The 22,087-nt window shown below is 43.9% G+C and overlaps 1 protein-coding gene and 2 long non-coding RNA genes across 5 annotated transcripts in view; 2 read left to right on the top strand and 1 right to left on the bottom strand.

Moving 5' to 3' along the window:
- LOC140521055 (uncharacterized) overlaps positions 1-9,818 on the bottom strand; it is an 84,911-nt gene extending 75,093 nt beyond the window's left edge. Inside the window, exon 1 of the long non-coding RNA XR_011972770.1 lies at positions 9,068-9,818. This is a non-coding gene — a long non-coding RNA (uncharacterized lncRNA). The remainder of the gene's footprint in view (positions 1-9,067) is intronic.
- Positions 1-10,842, top strand: part of LOC140521054 (uncharacterized) — a 54,318-nt gene extending 43,476 nt beyond the window's left edge. For all 3 annotated transcript variants that reach the window (XR_011972769.1, XR_011972766.1, XR_011972768.1), the window contains one exon: positions 10,228-10,842. This is a non-coding gene — a long non-coding RNA (uncharacterized lncRNA). The remainder of the gene's footprint in view (positions 1-10,227) is intronic.
- An 809-nt stretch (positions 10,843-11,651) lies between these two features.
- The window catches only part of RHOQ (ras homolog family member Q), a 45,437-nt gene continuing 35,001 nt past the window's right edge, over positions 11,652-22,087 (top strand). The window contains exons 1-2 of the mRNA XM_072635699.1: positions 11,652-12,094; positions 12,803-12,861. Of these exons, the coding sequence (XP_072491800.1) occupies positions 11,953-12,094; positions 12,803-12,861 (201 nt within the window). The 5' untranslated portion in view covers positions 11,652-11,952. The remainder of the gene's footprint in view (positions 12,095-12,802; positions 12,862-22,087) is intronic.

Below are 22,087 nucleotides of genomic sequence, written 5' to 3'. Positions count from 1 at the left end.
TGATCCACCTCCCTCATTAGACTAGGGACTCCTTGAGGGTGGAGACCATGCTTTTTTGCATTTCTTTATATCCTCTCTGCTTAGCACAGATGTGGCATATACTAAGAGCTTAACAAGTGTTTGACAGTGGTTGAATCCTAAAACAGGACTTAGTGTTGTTTGGTCATGACTCCCCATTGGCAAAAATACTAGAGTAGGTTTGCCGTTTCCTTCTCCAGTGTGTCCCCATTTTACAGATGAGGAACTAAGGCAAATGGAGGTTAAGTGACTTGCCCTGGGTCACATAGCTAGTAAATGACTGAGACCAGATTTGAATTCCTGGTTCCAAGCTCAGTGCTCTATCCATTGAGCTACCTAGTTGTTTAGAAATGATAATATTGTTATTGTTCACTTGTGTCTGGGTCTCAACAATCCTAACTGGGGTTTTCTTGGCAGAGATACTGGAGTGGTTTACCATTTCCTTCTCCAGCTCATTTTTGCAGATGAGGAAACTGAGACTAATAGGGTGAAATGACTTGCCCAGAATCACACAGCTAGTACTGATCAGAAGCTGGATTTGTACTCAGGTCTTCCTAACTCCAGGTCCAAGGCTCTATCCCCTGTAGCACCTAGCTGCTTGTAGGAATTCAATAAAGAGTTGTTGATTTACTGACTTGAGAACTTGGAAGCAGAAGAGAACTCAAAACTAACATTTGAAGCAACACAGGATTAAGAGAGATGATTAGAAGAGGGAGCTGAGAATTCTGTAAGGGCAGGCAGAGAAATGGTTCTCAAGCCCCCAGACTCTCAGTATGACAACTTCTGCCTATATAGTTTTCTCATTCTAACTTGTGTTACACCCATATGCACGTCCTCCCTCCAGCCCCCTCCACTAAACTGTAAGCATTTTGAGGGCAGACTTTGTACACCCAGCACCTCTACCTTGCCCATAGCAAGAGCTCAATTAAGAATTGTTAGATTCATGGAAAGACAGAACACACTGTATAATCATAATGAGGAGGAGGAAAAGCTTGCTGGCAGAATGGTACTAGCTCTCCTGGTGCTGTACCAACAGCAGAGGAGCGGCAGCCTTTCATCAAAGCTCACCCTGGGTATTTTTAGGCGAGCCTGAGGTCAGCGGTGTCTGAGTGTGGGCCTCTAGGTCCCACACCAAAAGGGAAGATACATTCATTTGGGGCAATTAACTGGCTTGAATCTTGCCTCCTTTGGGGGAAGGAAGAGAGAGTGGCTGCCCAGAGCCATGAGCACACAGAAGGTTTACCCTAACCTGGAAACGGGCAGAGGGGAGAGGGGCAATGGCCTGCTTCTTCAGGTTCCACCTATGTGAAACCTGGAAAAGAGAGTAACATTTTCTACTGAATCTGATATTTTCAATGAAAGAAGCTAAAGAGATGAGAAGATATTGCAGCGCTCTCCAGCGCCGCCCTGCCCCCAATCCCCACTACTTTCCCCGTTTATTTGTGAGCTATATTCCCACTTGTTTCACTCATGACAAGTCACAACATGGAACTTCAGGGCTTCGACAGGCTAATATCAAAAGCAAAGGCCAGAATATACAAGTCATGAAAGGTGGAATGAAATGAAATTTCAAGGTGTTTTGAGAAACTGAATGATCAGAAAAGTATAGAAGATGAATGGATTGAAATTGCAGGGAAGCCAGAAAGGATACATCTTGGGATTGGAAGCCAGTCACTTAGTTCATTCATGTCTGACTCTTTGTGACTCCATTCGGGTTGGGTTTTTTGGTTGTTTGGTTTGTTTGCTTTTTTGCAAAGATACTGTAGTGGTTTGCCACTGTCTTCTCCAGCTCATTTCATAGAGGAAGAAACTGAGGCAAACAGGGTTAAGTGACTTACCCAGAGTGACACAGCTAGTAAGTTGAGAGGCCAGATTTGAACTCAGGAAGATGAGCCTTTTTGACTCTATCTACTGTGCTGCCTAGCTACAGTCACACAGAAGTATAAGGCAGTCTGTGGATAGAACTGGATTTGGAATCAGAGAGATATGGCTTCAAATATTATCTCTGATGCTTACTATGTGACTCTTGGAAAACCATTTAGCTTTTCTGAGTCTCAACCTTGTCAGGTTTAAAACAAAGCTGAGAATAATTCAGCACCTATCTCAGAAGGCTGTTCCAAGGATCATATGAGATAAAGTACATGTCAATCCACAAACCTTAAAATGCTATAAAAACATGGAGGGCTGCCACTTTAACAAACAGTGCCTGTCCTAAAAGATGTTCCAGTCTAACGGGAAGACTAGATGTAGACTTATGGAAAGACAGCTAAAGTTATAGGGCAGCATGGGCCTAGTGCTAAGTGAGTCCAATGAAGACTAAATAAAGGCTGTCTCATCACAGTGGTGGTGTGAGGTGGGAAGGTTTCACAGGAAAGGTCAGAGATGAGTTGATGCTTGATTTTAATGAGGAAAAAGAGAAGAGAGTATTCTAGGGATATGCATGTGGGGAGGGAGAATGTTATAAGCAAAGGTGTGGAAGTGGGAAAATGGAAAATCTTTCAGGGATCCCAGAAAGTAGACTGATTTGACTGGGGCAGAGGGTATGTATAGGGTAATAGGAAGAGATAAGCTTGGAGAGGCAGTTTGGAACCAGACTGTGGAGGGCATTGTGTGGAGTGGGGGATGTGATTCCCATAGATAATAGGAAACCACTGAAGATTTTGGAGGAGGGGAGTAACATGAGCAAAGCAGGGTCATAAGATAATAAGCCTAGCAGTGATGTGTAAGGTGGATTAAAGAGGAGAAGAGATGCACCCTGGGTTACTGTTTAGAAGATTATGATTGTAAATATAGTCTGGAACATGGAAATGGCAAATAGGAATGGGAAAGTAGGGGCAAGGACCAAGAGATATTACAGAGAAAACATACAGGAAAAAAAGAGAGAACCTGGCTCAGGGAGATTTTCCTTTATTAGGACCAGCAGAGTATTACCTAGAGTTCATTCCAGCTTGAACCCCTCCCTGAAATCCTGGGGAAACCAGATAGAAAGGAATTTTCTCTTTCATTACTTGGGAGAAGAGAGAGGAAAGAGAGAGAGAGAGAGAGAGAGAGAGAGAGACAGAGACAGAGACAGAGAGACAGAGACAGAGAGACAGAGACAGAGAGACAGAGAGAGAGACAGAGAGAGATAGAGAGACAGAGACAGAGAGACAGAGACAGAGAGACAAAGAGAGAGAGGAAGGAGAAGGAAGAGAGGAAAAGAGAATGAGAGAGAGAATGAGAGAAGGAAAGAGGGAAGGAGAGGGAGAAGAAAAGGGAGAGAGAGGAAAGAGAATTCTAACTTGGACTGAGGGGCAAAATTAAGGTTGGGAACTGGGAGGGGGATCTGAAAGTAAAGGTCAAAGCTTCCTTATTGTGTTAAAACAAATCAAATGAAATCAAGTAATGAGATTGTGTACCCTGAGGTCTCTACACACTGTAATAAAATAGATTTTTTTACCCTAAGAGCAGGCTGAACATGTGTTGTGCTGGATAATAGTTATACAAAACAGAGAGCAAAGAGCAGGACGAGGCATAGATTTTGGAGAAGAGACACTAGTAGCAGTATGATCCTCACTATCTCTCACCTTGCTCCTCTATATCCAATCTGTTACCAAGCCCTGTTCATTTTACCATTGCAATGTATCTTATACTCTTCCTTCTCTCCTTTGACCCTGACACCACCATCTCATTCCTGGATGATTGCCATAGCCTGCTGGTTTGCCTCCCAAACTCAAGTCTCTCCCTGCTCTAGCCCATCCTCCATTCAACAATCATTGAACTTCGTAAGGAACAGGTCTGACCATATCACCCCATTCCACCCCCTTTCAATAAACACTAGTGGTTCCTTATCACTCTCCAGGATCAAAGGTTTTTTCAACTATAAAATCTTTTTCTTTGCTTCTTAAAACCCTTCATAACCTTCCTACTTTTCCAGTCTTCTTATACCTTACTTGTTACCTGAGGGAGAAGGGAAGGAGAGAGAGAGGAGAAAAGAGAAAAAGGGAGGAAAGGGGAGGGAGGGAGGGAGGGAAGGGGAGAGAGAGAAAGAGAGAGAGAGAGAAAGAGAGAGAGAGAGAGAGAGAGAGAGAGAGAGAGTTCTATCTTCCAGTCTTCTTACACCCTCCTCCCCTTCACAATCTAGTGACACGGACCTTTTTTCTGTTCTCCCCACACTTCCTCTCCCAGTTCTTGACATTTTCACTGATCATCCTCTATGGTTGTAATTCTCTCCTTCCTCATCTCTACCTCCTGGCCTGCTTCCTCATCTCTACCTCCTTGACCTCCTTTCTCATCTCTACTTCCAGATCTCCTTCCTCATCTCTACCTCCTGGCTTTCCTGGCTTCCTTCGTGTCTCTGCTAAAATCCCACCTTTGATAATACCTTTTCCTAGCTCCCCTTAGTACCAGAGCCTTCTCTTTTGGTGATCTCCACCTTAGCCTTGACATATAACATTCGTACTAGTTGTTGGCTTGTTGTCTTCCCCTTTAATCTGTGAGCCCCTCATGGACAGGGACTGTTTTTGCCTTTCTTTGTACCCTGTGCCTAGCACAGTGCCTGGTACTTGTTGGCTTGATTTGGCAGAATGGTGAGGAGCCCCAGGTTTGGGAGTTGCCAGGGGTCATTTTGTCACAAATGTCCAAGTAGACATTTAAAGATATATACCAGACTATATAGGATTGCTTATTATCTCAGGGATGAGGAAGGGTAGGGGAGGGAAGGAGAATTTGGAATAGAATTTGGAACTCAAAACTTTTTAAAAAATGTTTTAAAAGATTGTTTTAACATGTAAACAGGGGAAAACAAAATATTATATAACATAAAAAAGATATATATATTAAAGCTAGTAGTCTGAGTGTGGTTTGGCTTTAAAAATTGAAAGGCAGAAAAAGGAAATGGGGAAGTGGATTTCAAAGCACCTATGGTGAAACAAGTTGTTAGAATGTGACTCTGGGCTACAGACAGTGGGGAGTGGAACCTTTGGGCCTTGGATTGATTACAATCTGTCTCTTACTGCTGTCACTGCTACAAATTCAATTTAATTTGGCAAGCATATATTAAGTGTCTACCAATGCACAAGGCACTATTCTAGGCACTGAGGCTATAAAGGTGAACACTTGTAAGTTCAAGTCCTTGCCTACCCTCAAGAAGCTTACAGGTTTTTATTATTATTGTTTTACTTTGTTTAGTTTTATTTTCCCAACTAAATGTATCACAAGCCCCTTCCAGACCTTATTTACTTGCTGAATGAGTCTGGGAACAACTCAGTTTGGATTATGACCTAGATTTCCTCCCTCTGCACACTGCCCCTCTCTCCCTTTCAATCAAATCAATCCTAGTGTCTGTACTGTTTATTTCTCTCCTGAAATCTTTCCTTTCCAAGGTAGCCTGGGCTAGTAGCAGTTAGAGAGGATAGGGTCTGAGATACCAGGAAGACAACAACCTAGTTTGTCATAGTGAGGATAATTCTCTAGCTCTGTAACTTTGTGAGGGAGCACAGTTCCTTTCAAATAAAAAAAAAAGGGGAAAACCTCAGAAGCTTTCTGTGGTTCTACTAAGCACTGAATTGGGTGCTTAAAAATCAAAGTAGGGAGGGGGAAATGTGAGAGAGAAATAAGAGTGAAAAGTAGGAGAAAGAGGGGGAAAGGAGGAATGAGAAAGAAGGGTGAGCATGATAGAGAAGAGGGAGAGAAGGAAAGAAGAAAGAAAAGGAAGGGAGAAAGGAAGAGAGAAAAGAGGGAAAAAGGAAAAAGGAAACAGAAGGATGAGGGAGAGCAAAGAGGAAAAGAAGGATGAATGAGAAGAAAAAAGTTAAGGAAGGAGAAAGAATAAGAAAGAGAGGGAAAGAGGAGAAATTCCTCTTCTATAGATCAACAAGTATACATTAAGCAGCTAATAAGTGCTAGGCCCTCAGGATGCAAACCAGATGAATGAAATGTGTGTTTGTCCTTCCTTGCTGAAGAAGACCATGCCATGACCTAGGATGAGGCAATTGGGGTTAAGTGACTTGCCCAAGGTCACACAGCTCGTGAGTGTCAAGTGTCTGAGGTGAGATTTGAACTCAGGTCCTCCTGACTCCTGCACTAGTGCACCTAGCTGCAGATGAATGAAATAAACCCTGCTTGAAAGAAGATTATATTCTAAAGTGGAAGACAGCCCGAAACCGGCTAAATGGGTATAGAATAAATGTAGGAACTGCATAGCAGTTGAGAGGACCAGGCAAGACTTTGTGTAGAAGGTGCTGCTTGAGCTGCCATCTTGAAGGAAAATCTAGGTTTGATCCAATCTCAGATATTTGTTTTTTACTAGCTAGGGACTCTGAGCAATTCATTTGACCTCTGTGTGTCAGTTTCTTCATCTGTAAAATAGGGATCCAGAGATCTCTAAGGTTCTTTCAAGCTCTGAATCAATGGTCTTACAAGTGCCCTCAAGGTATGGAGGACAATCAGCAAAAAGTCACAGGTAGGAGACAGAATGCTACTGTAAAGAAAAGTGAGAAGTCAATTTGACTGGAAGGCAGAATGTAGGTAGTTGTTGAGTTGTTTTCAGTGGTATTTGACTCTTCAGGACCTTTTTTGGGTTTTCTTGGCAGACGCTGGAACAGTTCACCATTTCCTTCTCCACCTCATTTTATGGATGAAGAAACTGAGCCAAACAGAACTAAGTGACTTGCCCAGGGTCACATGGTCGGTAAGTGTCTGAAGCCAGATTTGAACGCAGGAAGATGAGTCTTCCTGACTCCAGGCCTAGCACCTTATCCTCTTTACCACCTAGCTGTCCCTAGGTAGAAGAGCAGTATATAATCAACCAGGAAAAATAGATTAAGGTCAGGTTGGAAGGGCTTTAAAAGCTAGTCAGAGGAAGAAAACAAGCATTTGTTAAATGCTTCGCATGTGCCAGGCACTGTGCTAAGTACTTTACAAATATTATGTCATTTAATCTTCACAACAACCCTGGGAGGCAAGATTATCATTATCCCTCTTTTACAGAAGGAAACTGAAGCAGGCAGAGGTAAAGTGACTTGCCCAAGGTCACACAGCTAATAAATGTTTGAGGCTGGACTTCAACTTGGGTCTATCCTGTTCAGACCCAGCACTCCATACAGTGTACTACCTAGCTGCCTCTTGATTCTTGGATTCAAGAGGTAATAGGGAAGCCACAGAAGTTTACTGAGTAAGGATCAAATCTACCTGTACGGAAAAGGACTTTGGTAGTTTGGTGTTGAAGTAGAGCACTGGGCCTAGAGTCAGGAAGACCTGAGTTCAAATACAGCTTCAGATGCTTACTTGGCTATGTGACCTTGGGCAAGTCACTTCACCTCTGCCTGCCTCAGTTTCCTCATCTGTAAAATAGGAATAATAATTTCTCCTACCCCCAGGATTGTTGTGAGGATTAAATGAGATGATATCTATGAAGCACTTGGCACTGTTCCTGGAACATAGTAGGTACTACATATGGGTATGTATAGGGTATCCCAGAAATCTCAGTGCAGTTTAAAGCTTTAGGTGTAGTGTATGCTGTGTGACCCTGGGCAAGTCATTTAACCTGTGTGTCTCAGTTTTCTCATCTGTAAAATGGGGATAATAATAGTACTAACCTCCCAGGGTTGTGAGAATCAAATGAGATAACAATTACGAAGCACTTAGCATAGTGCCTAGCACATAGTAGGCACTATATGAATGTTAACTATTATTATGTGTGTATATATACGTATTTATATATGTGTATATATAAACCTCTCTCTCTCTCTCTCTCTCTCTCTCTCTTTCTCTCTCTCTCTCTTTCTCACCTGCATGGAGATGATCGTTAAACCCATGGAAACAAATGAGGATATCAAGAGAATATAAAGTGAGAAGTAGGGGATTTAGGATAGTGCTTTGGGGAGCATCCATACTTGGGGGGGGAAAGTCTAATGTGCATTAGGAACAGACTCTGAACCAAAGAAGGAAGAAAGAGGGGAGAGAGAGAGAGAGAGAGAGAGAGTAGTGACAAGAAAACCCAGAGGAAAGAGTACCCAGGAGAGATTGGTCATTAGTTTTCATGCAGCAGGAGGGGGTAGGGGGGATGCCATTCATTCTGGTAATTAAGAGATCATTTTTGTCTTATCTCATACATTGTTAAAGTGAAGTACTTGCATGGGTGAGTGATGGGCAGTAGCAGACTGGTGAAAATCCTGCTGGATCATTGGAAACAAAGTTATCCCTCACAGAAACAAAGTTATTTCTCCTTCCTCATATTTGAGAACTATATCCTCCATAGGACAGCCTGGAGACAGGGACTGACAAATCAAGCTTCTGTGTAGTTAGTTCTGTCTACTACTACATTTGCAAAGTTACCAGAGGAAAGTGGTATTTAACTTTGTAAGCCTTGGAGTTCTAGATGCTAAGAAATTAACCCCTCACTGTATAAACTGGATCTCCAAACCTTATGTATTCCTGGCAATCAATCCAGGCATTTATTTCCATGAGCCAAAGCAATGAGGTCATCTTTACCAGTGAAATCATCAGCTGCATCATTCATCTGACAGCAGTTTCCTGCTTGAATTCTCTGACATTACCAGAACCTTTCCTGGGGACATTCTTCATTCCAGAATTTCAAGGCTGTTCTTTCTCAGGAAACAAGGAACTATAGACCAAAGTCTTTCTCAGCGCTTCTCCCCCACCCCCTTGTTTCTGATAGGAAAGTGTCATTTAGGGGATATATCTCTTCTTTAGCAAAAAAATTAAGCTTGGGAGATGGGATCACAGAACCCTTAGAGAGCTCAAGGAGCGATCTCATCCATTCCTGGCTCTAGTCAGGTCTCTATCTCTAGTATTTGGTAACAGTTGCAAGTCTGTTCTTCCTACAATATCCCCTTATCTGTGTAACTCCTTCATCCGCTTGGCTGTTTTAAGGAGCTTGACTGCTCTCTCTTTTCCCAGCACTTATTTCTCCTTAGACCCTCCTCATGGCCTTTCCTCTTTCTTATCTCTCCTCCACACTCTCCCTCGATATTCCCTTTCCTCGGTTTTGTGCCTGTATTCCAACCCTGAATATCCACCTCAGAGTCCAACTCCCCAGAGAACCTACCTGGATTAATTATATCTTCTTAGATTTATTCACATCCAATCTGACCAGTAACCCCTTCCCGGGGCAATTGCCTATTGCCTTGTTATAGACAATGAATTTCTATGTTGTCTTGTGTATTTCAACTATCTAGTGTCCCTTTTGTGTGCCTCATTCTATCTCCTAATTAGACTCTAAGTTCTACGATTCAGGGACTGTGTCTAAATCACCAACCCTGTCTTTCAAGGTGATGGCACGCTGTAAATAAGTGATAATATTGTAGCCAGGCAGGCCTACAAACTATCTTCTGACCTTACTGAATCAAATCTCTTCCAATCCTACCTTCCTCCTAAGCCCTCTTCAGGCCCCATGGAACCTGCCCTGCCCCCTGCAAAGCAGAATGAGCTCTCCTCACTCTGAGTTCATACTTATTGTCTAGACAGCTCATTTGGCACTTAATCATATACTTCTTTGTGACACCTCTTCTGGAGACATTTTACATTGTTATTTGACTAGTATTACTCACTTTTTATGTATGTCTTGGGATTTTGAACCTGGCAGAGTCAGGTTTCAAATTCTATCTCTGATGATTGCCAGCTGTGTAACCATAGGCAAGCTAAGAGCCCTTCCTCATCCTCAGTTTCCAAATCTGTAAAAAGAGGCAGCTGGACTCTGTTATCTCTAAGGTTTCTTCCGGGTCTACATCTATAACTGTAGGAGCTGCTGATGAACTAGAGTATCAGCATCTTGAGGACCTTGAGGTCCATATGTTCTACCTACTCAAACCCTTAAGTCTTTTAACCTTACTCTTCTTCCCAGGACTTGTTGTTAGTTTGTGTCTGACTGTTCCTGGCCCCATTTGGGGTTTTCTTGCAAAGATACTGGAGCAGTTTGCCATTTCCTTCTCCAGCTCATTTTACAGATGAGGAAACTGAGGTAAATAGGGTTAAGTGACTTACCCAGGGTCACACAGTAAATGTAGTAAACATTTGAGGTTAGATTTGAACTCAGGAAGTTCCTGACTTCAGATCTGGCACTCTACCCACTGTGCCACCTAGCTGCCTTTCAGGGCAGTATCTAGAATTGTGGTTTATATCTAGTACAACTCTACAAATATTTGTTGAATGAGGGAATGAATAGTTGAGCTGAGATTTTACCCCTTCCTTCACCCTCTTTCATCTCAGGATTCAATCACCTTCACTGGCCAAAAGTTCATTCATGGATTGTGCAGATGCGCCATTCCCAGCAGACATCACATCTCAACAGTTCTTCAGAACCTAGAAGAAATCATGGACATGATGCATGAGTGAGCAAATAAATGAACAGATAAAGATCCTGGGACCATGCAAGGGATGGGCATGGTCACCTCCCTCAGTGCCCAGTGCTCATAACAACGCTTATGTGTTCCTCCTAAAAGATGTTCTTCTGAGAAAAGAGGAAATGACCAGCCAGAAAGACCCAAGCTATCAAGCCCCGCCATGGGCAGGAAACAGAGATTCAGAAAATGTAGACTCAGTTAAAGAACAGTGCGTTGTGGAAGAGGGAAGTGACATCATGTAAGACCTTCTTCACGAAAGGTTATACTTCCTAGACCCTTGAGGCCAAAAGGGGACCGTGACAGGTTATTTCATCCATTCCCCTGCCTTCAGGCATGTATTAACTTGTGTTATTTAAGACCCAATAAGGGTCTTGGTCTCCTTTTTGTTTTTATAGCTTGTGTTTTTGTTCTTAAATGACTGCTCCGTAACTCCCCTTGGTCACCTATTACGTTATTAAAGATTCCTACCGGTGTAGTGAAAGTATGTGTGTGGAGGTGGGGGGGCGTAGGGGCGGAACCACAGAACGGAGTCCTAGGCTTTCAGCTCAGGCTTTTAAACTCCTGGTCTAACCTCTTTTTCTTCCTGCTTTCAAATCTTCAAGTGTGTTCTAGGACGCATAAAACAGATTCCATCTTCTAAGTGGATTTTAAAAAATTATTAGGTTCCGCCTCCCATCTCGCGCTCCCCCAAATTATTATTGTGTAGTCCTGGTTGCTAAAAGACTTCCATCGGAGGAATGATACACCCTTGGACGCTTCTTGGAGCAGCGGGCTCTTTCACGAGGAGCCCTCGGCTGCTCTTCAGCTATTCCCCCCCCATCCTCCCTTCCTCCACTTCTCCCACCCCTCCCTCCCCCTCGGCTCCTCCTCCTCTTCTTCTCACCCCCCCCCTCCCTCCTCCCCTTTCAGTGAGCCAAGCTAGGGTGAGCTTGCAGGACTGGAGCTCCGGTTCGGGAGGGGGCGAGGAAAGGAGGGAGGAAGAGAGAAAGAGAGTGAGGAGGAGGGAGGGAGAGAGAGAGAGAGAGACAGAGAAAGAGAGAGAGGGAGAGGCGGCGGCGGCTGACAGAAGAGGGAGAGGAGGGCCCCAAAGTAAAGTGGTAGCGCACTTATTGGGAGGGCCTCTCCCTCTCTATACCGCCCACCACTCCCCCTCCCTCCCGCGGTCGAGCCCAGAGGGGTGGGGGCAGGGGGTTGGGGGGCGGGGAGAGCGGCCTCCTCCTCCTCCGCCCCCTCCCCTCCCCAAAGTTGCTGTTTGGCCCGGGGACCTTACAGTCTTCTGATAGCTACATTGTATCCTCTGGAGAGGTTGAGGGGCAGGGGCGCAGCAGCAGTGGCAGCGCCAGCGCCGGAGAAAGAGGAGGAGGAGGAGGAGGGGGTGGGGACCCGAGCGGCAGCGGCAGCGGCGGCGGCAGCAGCAGCGCCCCGGGCCCGCCGCCCCCTCCCCGGGGGGAAGCCGCTGCATGGGGCGGGGGTGCTCCCCCTGCTGTGCTGAGCCGGGGAGGCGGCTGAGCCCCAAGGCGGGCTGGGGCTGAGCCGGGGACCGGGGCGGGGGCTCCGGGGGGACCATGCCCGGAGGCCGGTCGGGCGCAGCATGGCTCACGGGCCCGGCGCGCTGATGCTGAAGTGCGTGGTGGTCGGCGACGGGGCGGTGGGCAAGACGTGCCTGCTCATGAGCTACGCCAACGACGCCTTCCCCGAGGAGTACGTCCCCACTGTCTTTGACCACTATGCAGGTGAGAGCCTGGTGGCCGGGTGGCCGGAACTGCTGACTAAGGGGCCGCCACCCGCAGCCCACTCTTGGGCTGGGACAACTTTGGCACAACTTTGGAAGCTCCCCTCCCAGGCTGGCCAACCCCTCTCCATCTCCCCTTGTGTTCTGCACCCCTGCCCTACGCCCGCTTCCAACTCTTAACTCCTTTCTTGTCACCTGCGTCCTTTCTCCGGAGTCCTTCCCGTCCCCAAGTCACTCAGGCACCCCAGAAACCTTAAATCTTAGCCCGGACTCCCATCTTCTCCAAACTCGGTTTGACATCCGCTCCCACTGCACTCAAGTGTTTCCCCAACCAGTCCAACTAGCTTGACCTTCGAGTTGGTGCCAGGCACCCCCCTCCGACTCTGCCCCCGGTTCCCTTGGCTTCAGATGGAAGAGAAGGGGTCAAGGAAGTGCTACTTGTTGGGGGGGCAGGAACGAACGAGCTGTCATTGGTGGTCAGTTGGGGACAGAGCATGCCTCAGTTTCCCCCTACTTTTCAGATGCTTCGAGTAGGGGATAGGGCAGTAGCTTCTGAGTAGTTAGTTCTCCCTTTCCAACAGACCCGATCAGGTTGGGAGAAGCTTTACTGGGAAAAGGAAAAGGATACAACTTAGGTCATTTTGTATTTCTTCCTTCCCTTCTTTTCCCCTTTCCCAATCCCGCCCCCTCCCCATTTATCCCTTTGCAGTCAGCGTGACCGTGGGTGGGAAGCAGTATCTCTTGGGGCTCTACGACACAGCTGGTCAGGTAAGTGACCCTGAGAACCCTGACAACCTTAAGCTCCAATGGGGGATTGGTTTCCTTCCCCAAAGTCCATCTCCAGTCCTGGACCTTTTACAATAACCTTTTTACACAATCTTTTGAAAATGGGGATGGGGTGGGGTAGTTATCTCAAAGAGGAGAAGGGGGGGGGGGGGGAAGTGATCATCTCTGGTACAGGTTTTTTATTTTATTTTATTTTTTGATCAAGTCAGCAAATGGCAAGAAATGATTTTTTTTAAAAAAAGGGCAGAACAGCAAGGCAATAAAAATGGGCTTCCTTGCATATGTGAAAGTTTTTGCCTGTGTACTGCTTTTACTTGTGTGCCCATGGTGTGTGTGTGTGCGTGTGCGTGTGTGTTTCTGTCCCAACTCCTGTTGCAAAGTAGCCTGGGCCAATTGTGAGGCGGTCTTATTTTTAGTTCCAGATGACCAGGTCTCTCTCCCTTCCAGTGCCTTGTCCCTCATTGGTGAGTGGTCTCCCTGCCTGCAAGACCTGATTGGTGGGAAATGGCATCATCTAATATTATGGTTAGGCATTTGGTCCTGCTTGTTTATGACAACATCACAGCACACTGGGACTCAAGTCCCCAAAATGCAATCTGTGATGTTGCAGAAAACCAATAAAACAGACAGGCAAAGGAGAAAAAAAAAACAAGCAAAATGAGAAGACTTAGGCATGAATCAGGAAGGAACGTCTGTTAGGAAAAAGACTGGGTAAGCAGGCCAGGAGACTTGGGCTGAATTCTTTTTCAAAAAGGCTGTTTCCCTAGGAAGAAACGTACAACTTCTGCAGCGTCTTCCAAGTGTTTGTACACCAGAGAATATCTGGGCTTTGGAATCCAGAAATGGGACTAAGACTTAAAGCCGACTCTTACCTGCCCTGCAACCTCTTGGCTAAGAGAATAGGATGATTTTATGTGATAAATTTTTGCAGAATCTGCACTTGTGCACAAATGAAGTTTGTTTGCCATTAGTTACTGAAAGGCCTTCTAAGTGTCAAACAGAACCAAGTCTTGAAGGATGTGTGAATAACATGGAGAATTTTGGGGTAGTATGTGGGTTGGGGAGAATGGCTCACAGATTTGCATCCAGAGTTGTGGGTCCCAATTAGAAACGATGTCTTAGTTCAGTGTTCTGAAAAAGAGATGACTTTGGCAACAAGACTAGTTTATTTTGACCTCTGGTTGCTAAGTTGCTTGAGTTCCTGCAGATATAGAAACTGTTAAAAAGGAGTGGTGATTTTGAGACTTACCATCCCCGCAAAACCCCCAAACAAACAACATTACTTTAACTTTCATTTATAAGTCAGTGTGTTTATTAGTCAACTTGCATTATCTAAGGCCCTTTTTGGTTTCCTTACCTTTGACCATTATTTATTTGTAGTCTTGGTGGAGATTGGGGGGGGGGGGGGTTCAGGATGGGAGAGGAAGAAGTTAAATGAATATTGAATATTCTGATGGAAGAAAGCTTTAAGAAGAGATGACGTTGAAATGAGTGTTTAAATGATATTTGGTTTTTTTGTGTTTGGGACTTTGGGCTGGATGGGTTTGGATCTGTAATTCCATAATTCCTAGAGTGTAGGAAATTCCCAGTGAGGACATTTTCTACCAATCAAATCAACAGTTGCTTTGCAACTTTTTGTCTTAATCTTGCAGGGCCCCAGGGAACTTATAAAAATGACTTGCTCTGGGTCACATAGCCAATAAGTACATGACAGAGATGGGACTTTGGTCCAGATCATTCTGACTCTGATGTTGGCTTTTTGTTTTCTATTCATGCTATGTCTCCAGGCAGGTTTATCATTTTTCTATCATCTGTAGATTTAACTTTTCTAAACCATCCTCCTTTGCCATTGGCACAACCCTTTGGAATTTTGGAAAGTGCATGTGATGGTATCGCATGGATGAAGAAAAAATTGGTTATAGGAGCTAATAAACATTTGGACTTGTTTACAAAGATAGTCTCTAATTTCCTTTCTGCCTCTAAATTTATAGAATTCTGTGATTTGTGTATGTAATCAATTTTTGTTAATTCACTTGGGGATAATAGGGATTTTAAAAAAATGCTATCTTGGTTTAGACATATCACTCTTTGTGGTTAGAAGGAAACAGCAGTCATCAAACTAATTATTTAGAATTCTTTGTATACTCATAACTGAAATTTGATCATTTTGCTTTGAGTCAGAGGTTCTACTACCTTTGTTATCAAAGCATTAGGTTATCAATAAGCTAACAGATTATTCTTGATGAATGTGACTGGACACTGATTCCTTGAAATGTTCACTCTCCTGTCTTGGTGAGGGGAATAAGGCAAAGCTTCTGAGTAGTTCTCTCTTTCCAACAGACCCTGTCAGGTTGGGAGAAACTTGATTGGAGTCTGGAGAAGGATTATCAGCACATTTAGAGCATCTAGATGTTCATTATCAGTGGCAGAATAAGGGAAAGGAAACTCTAGGATAAGATAGGAGAGCTGATGGTGGTCTGAAGTCTTTGTCTGGTGAGACAGTGTCTTGAAAAAGGAAGCACTTCCAATAAAGAAGAGAAGCAGGTGGAAACTCATTTTGAGCAATTCTGGTCCTGTACCCAAACATACCTTGACATCCCTGTTGTGTTTAGGTGTCAGAGAACTACTTTCTGGGTTGCCTCAGTGAGGTATTAGAGGCCTGGCTCCTCTGAGGATACTTCCCTGGAGATAACATAGGGTGAGCCAGGTCAGGTGTGGGGATGTGATGGTTTTCATGGATAGAGTTTTGGACTTGGAGTCAGGAGCCCTGGGGTTCAATCTGGCCTTAGACGCATTTGCGTCTATTGCTGTCCGACTATAGACCAGTCATCTTTCTTCTAGAAACTCACAGGAAACAAAGATAATAAAACTAGTAATCCCATTTAACAAGGCTGTTAGGAGGAACATGTGTTGGAAACTTTTGGAGAGCCATAGGACTATGAGGAGTTAGTAAGCTTGTTTTGATGCCTAGAAGTCTTCACATTGTTTGGAGTTCCTTGGTCAGGGTTCCAAACTCTGTGTTTGATTGTGTGTTCCTCCTTCCCTGTCTTTTGCGTGACTATCTCAATGATTCACCTTCCTTTTATAAAATATATTCAATCCAATTTAATAAGCATTTATTAAGCATCTCTATGTCAGATTCTGTGCTAGGTGCTGGGGGTTCAGAGGCAGAAAGAAAACCTCAAGAGATTTGTATTCTACTGGAAGGAGATGACATGCACACAGATAAAGAAAGAATATTTTCATAATAAATGCAAAACAAAAACATTTTAGGGGAGGAGATGGGTACCAATAACTAGAATCAGGAAAGCCTGTTTTAGGAGGTGGCCCTTTAGCTCAGTCTTGAGAGCTAGGGATTTCCAGGGGGTGGCTCTGAAGAAGGAAAGCATGCAAAGTGAACAGCCTATGCAAAGGCACAGAGATGGGAAATGAATTGTGGTGTGTGGGGAGGAGCATTTATTAGAATGCTGCTCTTCTGGCCTGCATCTGTTTCTCCTTCATTACTATGTCACAGTTTTGCCTCTTAGTGGCTTGTACTTTAATCTCTGTGGTAGGTTTGTCTTGTGGCACAGTGTTCCTCTGTCAATCACATTTAAGGTCTGGAACTAGCACTTAATTCTTAATGACATCATTAGCTTTCCATGGCAAACATAGTTCCTGAGGGCTGACAGTCTGTCTAGCACTGTTCTAGGTATGAAGGAAGGAAGCAGGAAGATATGTTAAGAGCGTAGAAGTTACTAGTCTAAATAGTCACCATAATGACCACACTGTGGCCTTGGGCTATTATAGGTTGATACCTATGCTTGAGTAATCTATTAACAAATCATTCTTATTTAAATATTATCATGCCTTAACCTTGAGATTTACTTCATATTAGGATGGTATATTGCAGGGATGATTCAGGCAGTGGGAGGACTGGGTAGTTTGCAGTGGTCATGACAGAAATGAGATGAGTCAACCTGAGCATTTCTCAGAGAGGAAAATCTGGTGTGTCACTTGATTATTCCAGATTGTAGTAAGTGTTACTGGACATAGTTAATGCGTCTTACTAGTTGATAGGGCTTGCATCAAATCTTCTGCTTCATAAGATAGTCTTATCCCAGTAGTGGAGAACCTTTAGCCTTAAGGCCACAATCCTTAAGTGGAGACTTTTGACTGAATCCAAATACAAATTTTTTTTTGTTCTGTAAAATTTGAATTCAGTCAAAAGGCTACACTTAAGGATTTAAAAGGCCACATGTGGCTTTAAGGTCGAAGGTTCTCTACCCTGGTCTTATCCTTTGACCACCAGCATCTCTGGGAATGGGAAATAGTTAAGGCAGTTACAGAATCACAAATCACAAGGGTATGTGGATGGTCAGTTTGTTATACTTTAAGGTTGTTAAGATATGACATGAGGAAGCAGATAACCACCATTGCTCAGAAGTCAGGGTTGTTCAGCAAATGTATGCATGCACGCACGTGTGGGCACACACACACATCAATAAGAACTTCTTTCATTCAAGTCCATCTCATATCTCGTCAGTGGGGCATGGAAGAGACCCTGGACTCTCAAAGGCTGTGCTCAGGCAGGACCTTCCAAGTGGGAAAGACCCCAAATATGGGCCTAGTGACTTGACTCTGTGTGTCTTCCAACTGACCAAGTTCGGAGAAGCTCATCAGGTGATTTTTTTATTTTTTTGGTATAACAATTCATGAAGACAACATACTTAGGTGGGAAGAGGCTGTGGGCCCTCTCCAAGTCAATTCAATGAGCATTTATTTAATACCTACTATATACCTGGCACTGTGCTAAATCCGGGGATACAAAGAAAGGCAAAAAGATAGTGTCTCACTCCCCTCATAATGGGGAGGAAGGGGGGCATGGGGCAGGGAGACAACATGTAGACAGCTATATACAGCCAAAATATATAGAGGACAAATTGGAGGTAATCCACTGGGGAGGCACTGAAATTAAGAGAGACTGGAATGGCTGATGTAAATACTGATGTAAATCTACCTTAAAATTTTAAGTCATTTCCATCTATTAATTGATTCTCCCATAAGACAGATATTATTATCTCATTTTATAGATTAGAAAACAAGGTCAAAGCAGTTCTGACTATCCAAGGTCATGTGGTGATGTAGTGGTACAGAGTCAGAGCTAAAACGCAAATCTCTTGATTTCCAACCAAAAATACTCTTCTTTTTGACTACTGTACCTCACTAATGCAGAAAATGGAGAGTTGGCCCAAACCCATTGTAATCAGTTATCTGGGTGTTTGTTTGTTTTTCCAACGCTTGTGGAGGGAACCCCTGCCCGTGTTGACTAAGGTATACCTGCAACTATCTATGAGATGTAGAAGTATTTAGCATTATGGTTATGTGATAAGACAGGATTCTTCACTGGAGGCTTTTGCTTAATTAACTCATGGTGTGACTTGTCTAGACAAGACTAGGTCACTTTGGAGAAGACACAAAGTTGCTCCACTTCCTCCTTGTGGCTGGAACTTTGTACTACCCAGGGGAGGCCTGGGAGGAGTGAAGTTGACCTTACCAACCTCCTTGCTCTGTGTCTATTTAGTCGTACCACTTGAGCTGATCAGGAGCTCACAGGCTGCTCCATGGCCAAGACGCTATTCTAATCACTTAATCCTTGGAGTAGATGTGGAATCTGATATGCTCTTAAATGGGAGAGAAGCTCAGTTTATCCTTGGTCCAAGAATAAGTACATGGAATCATGAGGATTAATTTTGTGGAGTTGGGGACTGTGGGAGTTTCAGATCTTGTGTTTTCATTCTCTCAGTACATGTATTGGGAAATATGCATGTATATCCACAAATGTATGTCAGGTACAGCTGTGTGTGAAGTCACATAGTCACTATCACATGCCTGTCTGTCACTCTGCACGTGTGTGCCTACACACATGTACAATCCCTTAGAGTTCTCAGATGTCATTGGAAGTTGCTTTTAAAATGACATTTGAGGTTTTAACCATCAGAAAATAGCTCAGCAGCTGTGGGAGCTAGAACCAACCAAAGGATGGCCCAGGCCTTACCACTGAGGGAGCTACTTCCTCTAACTAAGGAGGAAACCTCTAGTGTGAGATAACCTTGGAATGTCCCTTCTGAATTTCAGCATATAACCTAAAAGGCTTATTCATAGGGTTATAGAATTAGAATGGAAAGGGACTTTAGAAGTCCCTTCACTTGGAGTGAGCGGGCTAATAGAATTCTCTCTCCTTGACATTTCAGAATTGGAGGGGCACCTGGGAAGTACATGTGAAGGAGGATCCTCTTGTGATTAGACCCTTGATTCATCTAGTCCTTAGGACTGCTCTTGAGATCATCGAAGGGGCATCTGGGGAGAGACCACATCTGTTTCCCTGATAGCAACTTTTAAGAAGTTGACAACATTCCCCTAAAATCTAGTTTTTCATCACAGACCATCTGTGAATTTACCTAGACTATTTTTGGAGCTACTTATATATTTTTATTCTGGGATCATAAGATCATAGAATTTATAGCTGGAAGGAGCCACAGATCATATAGCCTAACTCTGTCATTTTATAGGTGAGGCAACAAAGGCTGAGAGAGGGAAAGGTGATGGGTCAAAGGTCAAAGAGGTGTTAAATGGCAGGGTTAGAATCGGAACCCTGAGAGATTTCTGTAAGTTTACTTGTAGAGGTGTGAATCATAATTTTGATATGTCCCCAAAACCTACCTCTGTCCAAACTTTGAGGAGAAACTCCTTATGCTAGTGTCACTTTCTCTGATGAACAATTCTGCATCTCTGCCTTTGATCAGACCGTAAAGAGGATAACAGTCAGCCAGCATTTATTAACCATCACCTGTCTGCCAGGCACTGTGCTAAGACCTGGGGATACGAAGAAAAGTAAAAGACAGCCCCTGAAGGAGCTCACAGTCTAAGAGGCAGACAACATGAAAGCAGCTATGTACAAACAAGATATATAGAAGATAAATTGGAAATAACAGAGGGAAGGAGTTTTAAGGAGTTTTGGGAAAGGCTTCTTGTAGAAGGTAGGATTTTAGCAGGGGCTTGAAGGAAGTGAGTGGGTCCAGGAGACAGAGGGAAAGAGGGAGGGAAATAAGGGGACAGCCAGTGAAAATGGAGAGAGGACAGAAAGGGTGTCTTGTCCAAAGAAAAAGACCCTTGTCACTTTGAATATGGGATGTGTGGGAGTGAATAAGGTGTAGCCAGACTGGAAGGAGAGGAAGTGGGCAGGTGATGAAGGGCTTTGAATACTAAACAGGATTTTATATTTAACTCTGGAGGTAATATAAGGTTGTTGGCATCTATTGAATGGTGTGGGGGTGAAATGATCAAACCAGTACTTTAGGAACATCAATTTGACGTCCTCCGAATGAATGGAGAATAGACTACAGTAGAAAGAGACTGGAGGCTGGGAGACCAACCAGACACTGGAGGCTGGGAGACCAACCAGACGCTGGAGGCTCTGAGACCAACCAGACACTGGAGGCTGGGAGACTAACCAGAGACTGGAGGCTGGGAGACTAACCAGAGACTGGAGGCTGGGCGACTAACCAGTAGGTGATTGCAACAGTCCATGTAAAAGGTGATGAAGGTTTGCGCCAAAATAGTGACAATGTCAGAGTAGAGAAACGGGAGTATATGAGGAGTTGCAAATGTAAAATGAATTATACTTGACAACAGACTGGATATTGGGGGAAGAGAGAAAGTGAAGAGGTGAGGATGATGTGTAGGATACAAGTCTGAGTAGCGGGAGGGTAATGATAATAGCTCACACTTATCTGGAATCTCCTTTGTGCCAGGCACTGCGTAACTGCTTGGTAATTATTATCTCATTTGATTCTCTCAACAACCCTGGGAGGTAGATACTGTTATTTTCCTCATTTTACATATGGGGAAACTGAGGTAAACAGAGTTTAAGTGATATGCTCAGGGTCACATAGCTAGTAAGTATCTGAGGCTGGATTTAAACCCAGGTCTTCCTGACTCTGGGACCAATGGTGCCCTCAACAGTGATAGGTAAATTAGGAAGAGGGAAAGATTTTTAGGGAAAGATAAATGAGTTCAGTTTGGGACTTAATGGGCTTAAAATGTCTATGAGATATTCAATTTGAGATGTCCAGTAGGTAGTTGTTGATGAGAGTTTGGAGTACTGTAAACTGTTGTAAATGTGAGTCTGGAGTTTAAGAGAGAGGTTGGGACTGGCTAAGTAGATCTGAGTATCTTCAGCATATAGATGATCATTGAATCCTGGGAGTTGATAAGATCACCAAAGAACTAGTGTGGAGGATGAAGAAGGTCCAAAATAGAGACTAGGGGGATATCCACCATTAGTGGATGTGACCTGAATGAATGAAGATCCCCAAAGGGACATTGAGAAAGAGCCATCTGACCTGGCAAGAAGAACAAGGAGATAAGTAGGGTCATAGAACTCATAAGAGAAGAGGTTATTGAGGAGAAGAGGGTGATCCACAGTGTCAGAGGCTGTCGAGGTCAAGAAGGATGAAGATTGAGAAAAGACCATTCAATCTAGTGATTAAAAGAGGTCATTGATAATTTTGGAGAGAGCCATCCTTGTCAAATAATGAAGCCAGAAGTCAGACTATAGAGGTTTAAAAAGGAAATGAGAGGAAAAGTAGAGGCACTGATTGTAGACAGTCTTCTCAAGGAATTTAGTCACAAAAGGGAGGAAAGATAAGGGATGATAGCTAGTGGGGATGGATGAGTCAAGTGAGGATTTGGGGAGAGACTTGGATGTTACTTTCAGGGAAGTAGCTGGTAGTCAGGGAGACAGTAGAGGATAGAGTGACAGAGAAGTCAGTCTGCTAGAGAAGATGGGGGTGGAATGTAATATAATGTGATATGATATGATCTAAATGAGTGCTCCCATTTCAACATTTCCACTTTTTCAGCTCATCCCTGGCTTTCTTGAGGTTTGGTGATGACTGCTAGCATCCCATCACGCTGTCTGAGCTATTCAGGGCTCTCAAAGGCCAGTACAAGCTCTGGCTGATCCTACCTTGGAAGGTTTCAAGTAGGGCCTGGAGATAGACTGCCTGACTGTCCCTGAAAGACAAAAGTAAAACTAAAAGTTTTAGTTTCAATACTATTTCATTTGGATCTCAACAACTCCCATGGATTCAATTATCATCTCTATGCCTACTATCAGATCTACTTATGCAGTCCAAACCTTTCTCTTAAACTCCAGACTCACCTA

This window comes from Notamacropus eugenii, chromosome 1 (assembly GCF_028372415.1).
Source record: "Notamacropus eugenii isolate mMacEug1 chromosome 1, mMacEug1.pri_v2, whole genome shotgun sequence".
NCBI lineage: Eukaryota > Metazoa > Chordata > Mammalia > Diprotodontia > Macropodidae > Notamacropus > Notamacropus eugenii.
The sequence above is the reverse complement of the archived record's forward strand: the minus strand, read 5'-3'. Positions and strand labels throughout refer to the sequence as shown.